The sequence below is a fragment of the Mytilus trossulus genome, chromosome 4 (genome assembly GCF_036588685.1).
Source record: "Mytilus trossulus isolate FHL-02 chromosome 4, PNRI_Mtr1.1.1.hap1, whole genome shotgun sequence".
In the NCBI taxonomy this organism is placed as follows: domain Eukaryota; kingdom Metazoa; phylum Mollusca; class Bivalvia; order Mytilida; family Mytilidae; genus Mytilus; species Mytilus trossulus.
The window spans coordinates 29,353,378-29,369,831 of NC_086376.1; the positions used below are offsets into that span (position 1 = coordinate 29,353,378).

Below are 16,454 nucleotides of genomic sequence, written 5' to 3' on the forward strand. Positions count from 1 at the left end.
ATAAGAAGATGTGGTATGATTGCCAGTAGGACACTTACCCACCATGGACCAAATACAGATGATGTTAATAACTTTAGGCAAACTATTGCTTCAACAATGAGCAAAACCTATACCATATATAGTAAGTTTTTAAGGACATTGTTTGACAAAATGTGAAACAAAGGCCACTTTTGTTATTCTTACAAGTGACTGATAAAAAGATATTTGACTGTATATTCAGTCTACTTTTTCGATAGATTCCTTTGGCATATAGCTTAAATTTTATGACAATAAGAGTCGGACAAGTTTCCCTATATAAATTCCTTTGACATATTAAATTACAGGCATCATCACAAGACAGTATAACAAGTCATACTAGTATCACATCAACTCCAACAACTGTAGATCAGAAGAGGAAGAGAGCTAGGGCGGAACCTACTATAGAAACAGTAATTATTGTATACTTGGCTGACATGGAAATTATATGAAAATCTGCATTGTAGACACTTTCGCTCCTACATTTATAGTCAAATTTTTATGATGAAATTTATATTGGCAATGCCTAGGATGAGATCAATAATCAGCAAATATCAAATAATTTAACTTGAGTTATGACCCTTGGAAATGATAATTTTATTGATAATAACAGTTGTCATGCTCACTTTGGATTTTATGAAAAATGTTAAAAGAACTGTCAATGAAATATTAAGTGAGGTTTTGCCTGTATACCATCATAAAAATAGGGGCTGCAGCTGTTAGGTCCTGTTCTCTTAAATATCTTGATCCATAAACAAACTGTGCAACTTTGTATTCAAATCAACTTATTTTCAGTTTGAAATTTTGCTATTACACTATACCAAGTTTTCATTTTCCTTAAATGAAGTCCATTGTTTTATGCAAAGTTTTGTAAATGAAATCTTCAAATTTGTGTATCATTCACCAGATTTCTTGTAAATTCTTTTACACCACAAATACTTTGTTTTTATGTACTTTTATATTAAAGTATTAAATTAAAGTTATTGACCATTTACCCAACTCAGAAAGGGAAAAGTATGCAACAATTGGCATGTTATGAACATGCTGGGTTTTGTTGATATTTTGCTGATATCATTCAAGTTTGGTAAAATTAAATTAAAATTTTTAATTTGAAATGTATAAAATCATGAACAGAATATTTTCAGTGTAAACAAATTGCTATTTATTTTTTGATAGGAGGAATCTTATATGACAAAAATTGAAGTCAAGATAAAAATGCCCGATGAAATGAAGCCTTTACTTGTGGATGATTGGGATTTAATAACTAGACAGAAACAGGTAAATATAAGGGCAGTCAATGCAAGTCTGTTACACATTAGTGGATGTCCTGTAGAATTAGGAAAGGGATCAGTTTAAACTGGTTAAAGTCCTTTAAGTTGAATAGTCTTAACTTGAAATGGTATTTTTCATTATAAGAAATTGTGTGAAGGAATTTTTTTTAATTAGTATTTACTGTCCATCTGTAAATATGGTACAGTGTTCTTCGCAAGATTAAAGGTACCTTTTTAGCTCACCTGGACCATTTTTTAAGCCCTGCTTAAGGTGGTACCTAACACTACAGGGAGATAACTCTGTAAAATCAGCTAAACGTTTTAATTACGTCGTGTTGTAAAAGGAATATCAAGCTTCTCAATGATTAAAATTGGTGTTTGTCAAACTGCTATATAACCAGTGTAATTTTTCTGACAAAACGGTTGGTTGAAAGTTTTTGAAAGTTTTATATTTTTGATAAAGGGTCAAAGTAAATACTTTGACAAAATTTTATGAAAATTAAACGAGCCAAATTAATTTTAGTAAAAGTGTTGGGTACCACCTTAAGAGCCTCTAGTTTTCTTTTGTTTATTGCCAAAACATTGGAACAAACATTGTATACCAGAGGTTTTTTAGTTCAATTTATTTCTTTGATTTACATAATCAATTACTGTGGATTCATTATTATTTGTTGGATACCAATTTTCGTTGGTTTTGTGGGTACAAGTGAACCACAATTTCAAATGTTCAACGACTAACATATTTTCAATAGACTTTGTATACAGAGATTGGCAAAACCATGAAAGCAAATATCCTTGAATATGCAAGTTTATAGCAATCCATGAAAATTGACACCCACGAAAATAAATGAATCTACAGTAAAAGGCAAATTTCCTTTACGGCAAATTGCAAAGGCCTAATTCATCCTACATTTATATACAACAAAATTTGATATAATGGAAGTGTTGATTTCATACTTTTTGTGATAAATTTGTTTATGAAACCTTTAATGTGAATAGAATTTTTCTAGTATGTATTTGTCCTATCAGAAAGAATTTTTAGATATATATTTTAACAGAATAGACATTTCTAGTTCACTAGGTAATACAACGAAATTAAAGGGACAAACATATAATATAATGATGTTTTAGCAAAGAAATGTGTTAGCAAATGGAGTAACATTATTTTGAAAAATATTATATGACATGTATACATTAATTTAAAAGCATCAGTTTGGTACATTTAATGCAAATATTACAGATTTGTACATAGCAACCAGAAATAAGAAAATCAGACTCTGTGCGAATATTGAAGTTTTTCGTCTTTTTGCAACGTCATGATATTTTTATTCAATCCCTCATATATTTGAAACTAAAAGTTGCACATGAAAAGTGTAGATTTTTTCTACTTTGACCATTACTACTGATCAGAGTAACATACATTTTTATTCATTATATTGTATATTTGTACTTGTTATAGTCAAAAAGGTACAAGTGCCATTCCTAAGTAAAACACCATTTCAATATTTTTCTCAACTCAGCCTTATCTTAGTTGATATAATTCTAGGTACAAAATATGATTTAAGTACCTTTATTCATGCTTATTTCATAGTTTTTATTCTATTCATTCAAAAGAAACCCTGTTTTATGATTTATTTTCTTTGTAAAACTGATGAAAATGTGATACATCATACAGGAATTGTTTGGAATTTGCCAGTTAAACTGTTTGCCACTGGCCAAAATGCCATTACTATGCAACATAAAAAAAGAGCTGTAGTTTCACTGTTCGTGGTCACAATCCTTAAAGTAAGACATCATTTTAATCAGTATAGTTTACAGATCCAGAAAAGCTAAGAAATTTTAATTTGTCGCATACAAAGTTTTGCCTTAAGGGTGCTATAAACAGTTTCGTACTAAAAACTAGGGGTTATTCCCCGACTAAAAATAACCATGAAGGGAAACCGCTGTTTATTTACTTATTTGGTGAAAAAGTATCATGTTTTTTGTATTTGATTGTAAAAATTAGTTAATTAGCTTTCAATTAAAACAGGTTGAATGATTGAAATAATTTTATAAATTATATTAAATATTTACATGTTTCGAGGGGAAACAACACTGTAAACAGTCTGTTTTTTTATGCAGTGACAATTGAAAACTTATTTGCAGCCACTGAAGCTCTTTTAGGAGCAGGAAACCGTACACTGAAACAAGATTTTTTTGAAAGGCCAGGTAAAAACCTACAAAATTCATACAGTTTTGATTATGAAAAATGTCGGTTTACTGCTGTGGATTCATTTTTTTTTGTGGGTACCAATTTTTGTCCATTGAGGAAAACATTTTCGTTGATATTTACTTTCGTAAAGTCTGCATTTAATCATACAGCAAATTTGTGATTTGTTGCACATTTTAAAATCAATGTTTCCTTGTACCCATGAAATCCAGTATAATCCAGTATAATTGATATCTAAACAATAATAGTGAATCCACAGTATCAGTGGGAACATTCAATACTAGTATGTCAAGTTTATCATGTTTTAATTGTAGCTTGTCTCCCTACCATGCAAAACAACAGTTGATGATATCCTTGATGAGTATGTCAAGACAAAGACAAAGGGAAATAATCCAAACAAGTAAGTACCAAACAGACCTCAATGCACTTTTACACCATCAATATATATCTTATGTAAAAAGAAATAGAATTTCTAAAGGAAAAATCACAAATTGATGCAACATTTGAACAATGAAATAGTGTTATTATTATGAAGGCGTTATACTGACATTTTGAGATTTATGTAATTAAGACAAATACAGCATGGATTGTTAACACACAGTGACATAAAAATATTTATATTTGATACTTTTAGTTAAGTTTATCTTTCTCTTTTCCAGAGATGCCATAATAGAGATTACACAAGGTATCAGAGAATATTTCAATATAATGTTGGGAACACAATTATTGTACAAATTTGAAAGACCACAGTATGGAGAGGTTAGTTATGCTAAATTTAAAACATTAGTTCAGAAAAAATAAAATAAAAGTATATTTAATTGGTGAATAGACAGATCTAGAGATATAAAGTATCTTCAGTTTTACATTTCAGTGTTTATCAAAATAAAAGTTTGTGATTTATAAATGTTATGTTAACATATAGAATAACTGTACATAGTTTGAAAATATAAATTTTATTTGTAAAAGGCTTAAAATAAGAAGAAAGTGAGGCTTTGCTGATAATTTGTATTGAAATCACCTGGACTCCTCCCACGCTAAAAGAGAAGACATGTAAATTAAAGTGCCAGATAGTTGGACTATGAAAGTATTGACCCAAACTGATGTAATAAAAAAGAAATATGATAATGATGAGTTATTCATTTTTTTTTTCAGATACTTAAAGATCATGTAGACACACCCATGTCAAGTATATATGGGTCCATACACTTGTTACGACTTTTTGGTGAGTGTGGTGTTGTTTAATTAATATGTTTTATTGTTCAGAGAACAACAAATGCTTAAAAAGTTTTTCGACCTCTTCAGATTATAGGCTACTGTATAAGAATCGGCTCCAATCATTAGGTCTATTTTTTATTAGCTCACCTGGCCTAAAAGGCCATGTGAGCTTTTCTCATCAGTTGGCGTCCGTCGTCGTCGTCGTCTGTCGTCGTTAACAATTTTTCAAACATCTTCTCCTCTGAAAATACTGAATGGATTTGATTGAAACTTAAAATAATTGTTCCTTAGTATATCCTGCACAAAGTGTGTGCTTCGATTTTTGATTCGTCAAAAAACATGGCCGCCGTTACTTTAAATAGAACATAGGGGTCAAATGCAGTTTTTTGCTTATATCTCAAAAACGAAAGCATTTAGAGCAAATCTGACATGGGGTAAAAATGTTCATTAGGTCAAAATCTATCAGCCCTGAAATTTTCAGATGAATCAAACAACCCATTGTTGGGTTGCTGCCACTTAATTGGTAATTTTAAGGAAATTTTGCAGTTTTTGGTCATTATCTTGAATATTATTATAGATAAAGATAAACTGTAAACAGCAAAAATGATCAGCAAAGTAAGATCTACAAATAAGTTAATATGACCAAAATTGTCAATTGACCCCTTAAGGGGTTATTGTCCTTTAATGACAATTTTTCACAATTTGTTCATCCTATTTGCTAACTTTAAAAAATCTTCTCCTCTGAAACTACTGAATGGATTTGGATGAAACTTAGCATGATTGTTCTCAGATTATCCTGCACAAAGTGTGTGCTTCGATTTTGGATCCGTCAAAAAACATGGCCGCCGTTACTTAAAATAGAACATAGGGGTCAAATGCAGTTTTTGGCTTATATCTCAAAAACTACTGAATGGATTTGGATGAAACTTAGCATGATTGTTCTCAGATTATCCTGCACAAAGTGTGTGCTTCGATTTTGGATCCGTCAAAAAACATGGCCGCCGTTACTTAAAATAGAACATAGGGGTCAAATGCAGTTTTTGGCTTATATCTCAAAAAGGAAAGCATTTAGATCAATTTCAGCCAAACTTAGGCTAAATGAGTTTCAGAGTATCTAGTATAAATTTTATATTTCATTTCCTTGTATGTCAAGAAACATAGCTCCTATGGCTGAAATAGAACATAGGAGAAAATGATTTTTTTTTTGCTTTTGAAGAAAATAAGACAATTCAAAGAACATTTAAATAAATTGAAAAGCCAAAATAATCATTGATGAGAGATTAAACCAAAAAAATTAAGGTGAGCGATTCAGGCTCTTGAGAGCCTCTTGTTCAGATTGTAACTGCAAAAGATCTGTGTAGATAAGTAAAAAACATAAATGCTTGTTCAAATATCCTTTTTAAACACCTGTTTATGGTAATATATACATTTACATATTATGGTATACTGTTGTTCGTTTGTCCGTCATCAACATGTCAGACAATAACTCAAAGTGGCCTTAACAAACTTGCATGAAACTTTGGTGAAATGTTTATACCTATTGAGGAGAGCTCCATTTTGATTTTTATAAATGTTAGATTTTACTTTTCCAAGTTATGGTGGTTTTATTCTTTAAAAAAGGGGGATTTTTTCTGTTTGAACTTTATTTTTTGAAAAAAAACAATGAGCATTTCATTTGCCGATTGTGTAGCTGTTTATTGATTTTAAAGCATTAAATGTGCTGCCTACAGAACATAACTACCTTTAGTCTTGTTAGTCAGAGAGTAATCTGTCAATAATATTTTTGTTGAAATAGTAGCATTTTCATCAAATGTAAATGTAATGTGAATCATTATTTTCACACTTGTAATAAATCCTCTAATTTCACTGCTCTGATGTCATGCAACAAAAGGCTTTGTTAAGATCCTGTCAATGATGTTGCATCAGGAAGACATGAAAACCTGTAGAAAAAGAATGTGTTCCCTTGAAATATCTACTGTATTTACATTGGAAATATTAGAGCTAATTTCCTAAAGGTTGTAGAGTAAAACTTTGGTTGGCTTTCTTGCTTTTTAGCTCACCTCAAGTGAGCTTTTCTCATCACTTGGCGTCCGGCGTCGTCGTTGTTAACTTTTACAAAAATCTTCTCCTCTGAAACTGCTAAGCCAAATTAATCCAAAGTTGGCCACAATCATCTTTGGGGTATCTAGTTTAAAAAATGTGTGGGGTGACCAGCCAAACCAACCAAGATGGCCGCCATGGCTAAAAATAAAACATAGGGGTAAAATGCAGTTTTTGGATTATAACTCAAAAACCAAAGCATTTAGAGCAAATCTGACAGGTGTAAAATTGTTTATAAGGTGAAGATCTATTTGCCCTGAAATTTTCAGATGAATCAGAGAGCCCGTTGTTGGGTTGCTGTCCCTGAATTGGTAATTTTAAGGAAATTTTGCTGTTTTTGGTTATTATCTTGAATATTATTATAGATAGAGATAAACTGTAAACAACAATAATGTTCAGCAAAGTAAGATTTACAAATAAGTCAACATGACCAAAATGGTAATTGACCCCCTAACATGCCTAAGGAGTTATTGTCCTTTATATTCAATTTTAAACAATTTTCATAAAATTTGTAAATTTTACTACCGTAACATTTTCCACAAAAACTACTGGGCCAAGTTCATTATAGATAGTGATAATTGTAAGCAGCAAGAATGTTCAGTAAAGTAAGATGTACAAACATATCACCATCACCAAAACACAATTTTGTCATGAATCCATCTGCTTCCTTTGTTTAATATTCACAAAGACCAAGGTGAGCGACACAGGCTCTTTAGAGCCTCTAGTTTTGTATTGTTCTTGCTTTGTTTGTATAGATGTTGACTCAAGCTTTAGAATTAAGATTGCCACCTTCAAACAATATTTATAGATATAAGAAGATATGCATAGTTAAACCAGTATCTATTTTATCTCAATTTGACTGGACATTATCCCAATTACAATTGAACAATATACAAACAAAGCAAGCAAGCTAACCATAATCTTGCTTTACATGCAGTAGGAACTTAGCTCTAGACTAAGTATAAATCCAAAAACTCAAATATAATATTGAAAAATATTTAACAAGTCAGTGATACAATAAATCTGTGATGATTAACTCATGTGCTACTTACATTCAAATGTCTAGTTTTTAGTCCTGAGTTGAAAATTCTCATATTTCAATTCCTCAATTTATTTTCCTATATTTATTACTACTAAACAAAAAATTATTACGTTTGTGGTGCAGCAGTATTAGATGCCACTTTTCAAGTTTAATATCATGTTATTTCTGTTATCATTTCAGTAAATCTGGGTGGATCATTAGCATATACAGCATTAGATGAAAAAAGTATCCAACTTTTACTGACTCACATACAGGACTTTCTCAAGTAAGATAATAAAGTTATTCCTGACTTTTACTGACAGTCATACAGGACTTCCTCAAGTAAGATAATAAAGTTATTACTGACTTTTACTGACTCACATACAGGACTTCCTCAAGTAAGATAATAAAGTTATTACTGACTTTTACTGACTCACATACAGGACTTCCTCGAGTAAGATAATAAAGTTATTACTGACTTTTACTGACTCACATACAGGACTTCCTCAAGTAAGATAATAAAGTTATTACTGACTTTTACTGACTCACATACAGGACTTCCTCAAGTAAGATAATAAAGTTATTACTGACTTTTACTGACTCACATACAGGACTTCCTCAAGTAAGATAATAAAGTTATTCACCTACATAAGATCTAAAGTAATCAACAACAAAAATTACATAGTTTTAGATTTTTTGTCATTTGTCATTCCTCATTTTCCTTTAAATTGTGTATATGGTACATATAAAAAAAAAATCTGTCCTTTTAGAAATGCTAGGCAAATTTGAATAGATTTAATCACTATTATTTTTTGGTATCTACTTTCAAAAGTATACATGAATCTGGTGTTCCTGTTGACCAGCAAATATAAGCACTTTAGTAAAACATAGGGGTTAAAAAATCAGTGACTGATCATTTAATTTTGAGATGAGGAAACAGTATAGTTCATTGTTAAATATACTAGTCTCTTCAATCAAAGTATTCCATTTGACTTGTGTTTTCAACCAGTGAATAAAGCATGTTAAAATCTGTGTAAATTATCCAGTGGACTAAGTCCTCAGAGTACTTAAGTTGACTTACAATGTACATATTACAAACAAATTACACAAAGACAGCATTAGATCATACTGACCTAGTAAAAAAGACAACACTGTAGAATATTGAAAACAAACACAATCTGGCAATAATTTGTTTTATTGAGAACAATTGCACAAATAACTGCAATGGTAAACATGCTGATGCCCCCACCGTCACCAGATGGACCCAATCATCACTGGAGGTGGCAGTAAGAGTTATTATTGAATATAAGAAGATGTGGTATGAGTGTCAATAAAACACAAAAAATGGCTAATGTTCTTGTCTGTTCATACATTCTTAAATTTATTGCATTCTCTAACTTTAGTTTGCTCAACCAAATGTTATTAAACTCAGTCATACACAATGCTTATTACCACTTATCAAACATATAAAGATTGAATTTTGGTGGCATCACTTTTACTGTTTTCGAGTTATTTATAAAGTTATATGCAAACAGGGAATTAGCTGTGTCCGATTGAAACTTTCTCCATTTTTTATTTGAAAATAAATGATTTAGGTTCATGTATTGGATAATAAGATGAATACTGTAAATCTGAGCAAAATTCAGAGGCTTTTGGATGTTTCTAAAGTTATGAATTTAATAAACCTCATTTCTTCCTGTTTTAACTTGAAGTTTTTTTAAGGTAATGTTTGCTGATGTTGACAGTAATGCAATACATTTAATGCATCAAATTGTGTAGTCTTGTAACAAATACATTTATCTGTTGGTGCCTTACTAAAAACAATTTTATATTTTTCAGATATATGCATAGAAATACATCATCCTTATTCAATCATGTAGACTATTACACTGTGGCACCACCAGATTATCATCGGAAAGCTCTAATATGAGAACAATTATCGTTCTTATTTTATCAGATATTCTGCAGGCTAAAATGAGGACACAATATATTGTTGAAGTTCGTTTTATGGAACATGTACTGCCTGTAAACAAAGTTGCTATTCATGCAAGAAGGATACCTACATGTACTTGAACAGAGCTTAATATTCAGTTGTATGAAAGCTAGAAAATCTTTTATTGTATACATATCTTCTTGTAGGTATATCTTCCTTATTGGCAAATGTCAGATATCTTTGACATCATTTTAATGGTTCCTTTACTTTATTAAAAAAAATCAGCATTCCTGTTTTTTCTGACCTCCTTGTCACAATGTCTATCAACAGCTTTATATTCTCTGCCACTTCCTCGCCTTGGGAAGCCATTTTTGATGAGATTTTCAGGTAGAATAAATAACTAGTTGATTTTAAAATAATCATGTACTTGTCTGTCCGACCTTGGGAAGCCCATTTTGGATGATAATTGTTAGGTAGCATGAATAATTGGCAGACTTTAAAATAATCATGTTCTTATCTGCCTGACAATGATTTACATGTATGTCTGAATTTTAATGATTTATTGATGCTAAGTTTTTTTAAAAGGTTTATCAGTTTAAGTTAATAGGTAAGCTATCGTTGATCTTATCACCTACTGTGGCGTCTAACTTGAATCATGTGACCTTTAACTCAATTTCAGTGTACTGCTGAAATATTTGTTAACTACACTTAGGTCTGTGAAATCCATAAAGTGTGACCTGACTTTGACCTAATTTTTTCATGGTTCATTTAATAAAGTTTGAATAAGCTTTTCAGCTGTTGCCAGTAAATGAAAAACAGATCTTGTGTGTAGAATAGAGGGTTCAATTGGTTTTAACTATTTTAGTTGTTATTCATGTGTAACACAAAGTGTTGATGACCATATTTGCTAGTTTTTGGTGACAATGTCAGCTTTTCCATTACTTTTAATAGTAATTTTCCTGTACAGATTTTTGTTAAGGTGTACATGACTGTCATAATGTTTTTATTAGGTTATAATTAGATTTTCGGCTTCTTTAAGATGTAAGTTTTTTATGTATGTAACTTTATTTAAACTGTTTATGTTTAATGAACCACATTAAGTTCTTTTGAATTTACAATAAGCCAGTTGATTATCATGCTAGATCTGATATTATTAGCTCACCTGGCCCGAAGGGCCAAGTGAGCTTTTCTCATCACTTGGCGTCCGTCGTCGTTAACTTTTACAAAAATCTTCTCCTCTGAAACTACTGGGCCAAATCAAACCAAACTTGGCCACAATCATCATTGGGGTATCTAGTTTTAAAAATGTGTGGCGTGACCCGGTCAACCAACCAAGATGGCCGCCACGGCTAAAAATAGAACATAGGGGGTAAAATGCAGTTTTTGGCTTATAACTCAAAAACCAAAGCATTTAGAGCAAATCTGACTTGGGGGAAAAAATGTTTATCAGGTCAAGATCTATCTGCCCTGAAATTTTCAGATGAATCGGTCAATCGGTTGTTGGGTTGCTGCCCCTGAATTGGTAATTTTGAAGAAATTTTGCTGTTTTTGGTTATTATCTTGAATATTATTATAGTTAGAGATAAACTGTAAACAGCAATAATGTTCAGCAAAGTAAGATCTACAAATAAGTCAACATGACCAAAATGGTCAGTTGACCCGTTTAGGAGTTATTGCCCTTAATAGTCAATTTTTAACCATTTTTCGTTAATTAAAGTAATCTTTTACAAAAATCTTCTCCTCTGAAACTACTTGGCCAAATTAATCAAAACTTGGCCACAATCATCTTTGGGGTATCTAGTTTAAAAAATGTGTGGCGTGACCTGGTCAACCAACCAAGATGGCCGCCACCGCTAAAAATAGAACATAGGGGTAAAATGCAGTTTTTGGCTTATAACTCAAAAACCAAAGCATTTTGAGGAAATCTGACATGGGATAAAAATGTTTATCAGGTCAAGAACTATCTGCCCTGAAATTTTCAGATGAATCGGTCAATCAGTTGTTGGGTTGCTGCCCCTGAATTGGTAATTTTGAGGAAATTTTGCTGTTTTTGGTTATTATCTTGAATATTATTATAGATAGAGATAAATTGTAAACAGCAATAATGTTCAGCAAAGTAAGATCTACAAATAAGTCAACATGACCAAAATGGTCAGTTGACCCCTTTAGGAGTTATTGCCCTTTATAGTCAATCTTTAACCATTTTTCATAAATCTTAAGTAATCTTTTACAAAATCTCCACTGAAACTACTAGGCCACAATCATCTTTGGGGTATCTAGTTTGAAAAATGTGTCCGATGACCTGGCCATTCAACCAAGATGGCCGCCACGGCTAAAAATAGAACATAGGGGTAAAATGCAGTTTTTTGCTTATAACTATGAAACCAAAGCATCTAGAGCAAATCTGACAAGAAGTTAAATTGTTAATCAAGTCAATATCTATCTGCCCTGAATTTTTCAGATGAATTGGACAACTGGTTGTTGGGTTGCTGCCCTCCAATTGGTAATTTTTAAAGAAATTTTGCCGTTTTTGGTTATCTTGAATACTATTATAGATAGCGATAAACTGTAAACAGCAATAATGTTCAGCAAAGTAAGATCTACAAATAAGTCAACATGACCTAAATGGTCAATTGACCCCTTAAGGAGTTATTGCCCTTTATAGTCAATTTTTAACAATTTTCATTAATTTGGTAAATTTATGTAAATTTTTACCAAATATAGTTCTCTGTTACGGTACTAATGGGCAAAGTTCATGATAGATATAATTGTAAGAAGCAAAATCATTCAGTAAAGTAAGAACTTCAAACACATCACCATCACCAAAATACAATTTTGTCATGAATCCATTTGTGTCCTTTGTTTAATATGCACATAGACCAAGGTGAGCGACACAGGCTCTTTAGAGCCTCTAGTATGTCTATTCTGTGAGTCCCATTGCACTAGAAGCTCAGTTTGCAATCAGCAAAGAAGGCAATACCTTTCAGCATTTTGATTACTCTAAATATTAGTTTAGTAGGGAAGACCAATCGTGTTCATGATCTATTTTTTACATAGTGATGAAAGATCATCTGTCTTATCTTCAGTATGATAAAACATTAAAATATGAGGGACTAGTTGATGTAAATGTTTATTAGAGAGTGATATTTTTTATACAAGAGATTTTATATGGACAATGTATGAGTGAAAACACAAAATGTGTTGATTGATTTGAATAAATGACATAATATATAAAGTTTGTTTTGATTTATGGTTGAGCCTTCGACTTTAGTCGAATAAGCGATCCTACATTCTGTCGGCGGCGGCAGCGTCCACAAATATTCATCTGTGGTTAAAGTTTTTGAAAATTTAATAACTTTCTTAAACTATACTGGATTTCTACCAAACTTGGACAGAAGCTTGTTTATGATCATAAGATAGTATCCAGAAGTAAATTTTGTAAAAATAAAATTATTTTTTTTCCGTATTTTACTCATAAATGGACTTAGTTTTTCTGCGGGGAAACATTACATTCACTCTGTGGTTAAAGTTTTTAAAATTTTAATAACTTTCTTTAAATTTCCTGGGTTTGTACCAAACTAAGACAGAAGCTTGTTTATGATCATAAGATAGTATCCAGAAGTAAATTTTGTTAAAAAATAAATCCGTTTTTTCCGTATTTAACTTTTAAATAGACTTAGTTTTTCTGTGGGGAAACATTACATTCACTCTGTGGTTAAAGTTTTTAAAATCTTAATAACTTTTTTAAACTATCCTGGGTTTGTACCAAACTTGGACAGAAGCATGTTTATGATCATAAGATAGTATCCAGAAGTAAATTTAAAAAATAAAAAATCCATTTTTCCATATTTTACTTTTAAATGGACTTAGATTTTCTTCCCGTTAACATTACATACAGCAAAAAGGGCTAAGTGAGCTTTTCTCATCACTTGGTGTCTGTCTTAGTTGTCCGTCAGCGTCTGTTAACTTTTACAAAAATCTTCTCTGAAACCACTGGGCCAATTTATACAAACTTGGCTACAATCTTCATTGGTGTATCTAGTGTTCGATGACCCAGCCAACCAACCAAGACGGACGCCATGGCTTAAAATAGAACATGAGGTAAAATGTAGCTTTTGGCTAATATCCTGAAACCATAGCATTTAGACAAAATTGTTCATCAGGGTTATGATCTACCTGTCCTGAAATTTTCAGACGAATTAGACAACCCATTATTGTGTTGCTGCCCCTGAACTGGTTATTTTAATGAAATTTTGCAGTTATTGGTTATTATCTTGAATACCATTATAGATAGTGATCAACTGTAAACAGCAATAATGTTCGGCAAAGTAAGATCTACAAATTAGTCAACATGACCAGAATGGTTCATTGACCCCTTAAGGAGTTATTGTCTTTTATAGTAAATTTTTACCAATTTTTTATAAATTTTTATATAAAGCAAAAATTGAAAAATTTTTGGTCGTATATTGGTATGCATTGGTGGCAGCGTCGTCATCGTCCGAAGACATTTGTTTTTTGCACTATAACTTTAGTAAAAGTAAATAGAAATCTATGAAATTTAAACACTAGATTTATGACCATTAAAGGAAGGTTGGGATTGATTTTGGGAGTTTTGGTTCCAACAGTATAGGAATAAGGAGCCAAAAAGGGCCCAAATAAGCATTTTTCTTGGTTTTCGCACAATAACTTTAGTATAAGTTAATAGAAATCTATGAAATTTCAACATAAGGTTTATGACCACAAAAGGAAGGTTGGGATTGATTTTGGGAGTTTTGGTACCAACAGTAAAATAGGAATTAGGGGCCAAAAGGGTCCAACATTAAACTTTGTTTAATTTCATAAAAAAATGATTTATTGGGGTTCTTTGATATGCCAAATCTAACTGTGTATTTAGATTCTTAATTTTTTGGTCCTGTTTTCAAATTGGTCTACATTAAGGTCCAAAGGGTTCAAAATCAAACTTAGTATGATTTTAACAAAAATTGAATTCGTTGGGTTCTTTGATATGCTGAAACTAAACATGTACTTAGATTTTTGATTATGGGCCCAGTTTTTAATTTGGTCCAATTCGGGTCCAAAATTAAACTTTTTGTTTGATTTCAACAAAATTTGAATATATTGGGTTCTTCAATATGCTGAATTTAACCATGTATTTAGATTTTCAAATTGGTCCACATTGAGGCTATAGGGTCTAAAATTGAACATTATTTGATTTCATCAAAAATTGATTTGTTGGGGTTCTATGATCTGCTGAATCTAACTTTGTATTAAGATTATGGATATCGGACCATAATAGGTAAATGTCCAATTTAAAAATTTTAAGTTTATAAGTTTAAGTTCTTGGACCACATTCATTCTTTGTCAGAAACCTATGTTGTGTCAACTATTTAATCACAGTCCAAATTCAGAGCTGTATCAAGCTTAAATGTTGTGTCCATACTTGCCCCAACTGTTCAGGGTTCAACCTCTGCGGTCGAATAAAGCTGCGCCCTGAGTAGAATCTAATTGTAATTTCAAAAAAAATCTAAGCTGAAACTACTGAGACAAATTAAGCCATACTTGGTCAAAATCATTATTAGGGTATCTAGTTTAAAAAATATGTCCAATGAACCCACTAGCCAACATGGCCAACAAAGCTAAAAATATAACTTGAGGGTAAAATGCAGTTTTTGGCTTATATCTCTGAGACTAAAGCATTTAGAGCAAATTTGACATAGATAAAAATGTTTATCAGACTATAATGATATATTTGTTCTAAAGTTTTCAGACGAATCAGACAGACTGCTGTTAGGTTGCTGCCCCTGAATTAGTAATTTTAAGGAAATTTTATTGTTATGCCCCACCTACGATAGTAGAGGGGCATTATGTTTTCTGGTCTGTACGTTCGTCTGTCTGTCTGTTTGTTCGTTCCACTTCAGGTTAAAGTTTTTGGTCAAGGTAGTTTTTGATGAAGCTGAAGTCTAATCAACTTGAAACTTAGTACACATGTTCCTTATGATATGATCTTTCTTATTTTAAAACATTAGACTTTTGACCCCATTTTCATGGTCCACTGTGTGAGAGTCTGGTTAAAGTTTTTGGTCAAGGTAGTTTTTGATGAAGTTAAGGTCCAATCAACTTGAAACTTAGTACACATGTTCCCTATTGGTCGATTTTTTATACGACCGCAAAATTTGAAAAAAATTTCGTCGTATATTGCCATCACGTTGGCGTCGTCATCTGCGTCGTCATCGTCCGAATTCTTTTAGTTTTCGCACTCTAACTTTAGTAAAAGGGAATAGAAATCTTTGAAATTTTAACACAAGGTTTATGACCACAAAATGAAGGTTGGTATTGATTTTGGGAGCTTTGGTCCCAACATTTTAGGAATTAGGGGCCAAAAAGGGCCCAAATAAGCATTTTCTTTGTTTTCGCACTATAACTTTAGTTTAAGTTAATAGAAATCTATGAAATTTTGACACAAGGTTTATGACCACAAAAGAAAGGTTGGGATTGATTTTGGGAGTTTTGGTTTCATCAGTTTAGGAATTAGGGGCCAAAAAAGGGCCCAAATAAGCATTATTCTTGGTTTTTGCACAATAACTTTAGTTTAAGTAAATAGAAATCAATGAAATTTAAACCCAATGTTTATGACCACAAAAGGAAGGTTGGTATTGATTTTGGGAGTTTTGGTCCCAACAGAATAAGGGG

General features: G+C 31.7%; 1 protein-coding gene across 1 annotated transcript in view; it reads left to right on the forward strand.

Moving 5' to 3' along the window:
- The window catches only part of LOC134715052 (mortality factor 4-like protein 1), a 28,009-nt gene extending 15,010 nt beyond the window's left edge, over window positions 1–12,999 (forward strand). Inside the window, exons 7-13 of the mRNA XM_063576912.1 lie at window positions 324–428; window positions 1,192–1,293; window positions 3,810–3,895; window positions 4,155–4,254; window positions 4,648–4,717; window positions 8,033–8,117; window positions 9,671–12,999. Coding sequence (XP_063432982.1) covers window positions 324–428; window positions 1,192–1,293; window positions 3,810–3,895; window positions 4,155–4,254; window positions 4,648–4,717; window positions 8,033–8,117; window positions 9,671–9,761 — 639 coding nt within the window. The 3' untranslated portion in view covers window positions 9,762–12,999. The remainder of the gene's footprint in view (window positions 1–323; window positions 429–1,191; window positions 1,294–3,809; window positions 3,896–4,154; window positions 4,255–4,647; window positions 4,718–8,032; window positions 8,118–9,670) is intronic.
- The last annotated feature ends 3,455 nt before the right edge of the window (window positions 13,000–16,454 follow it).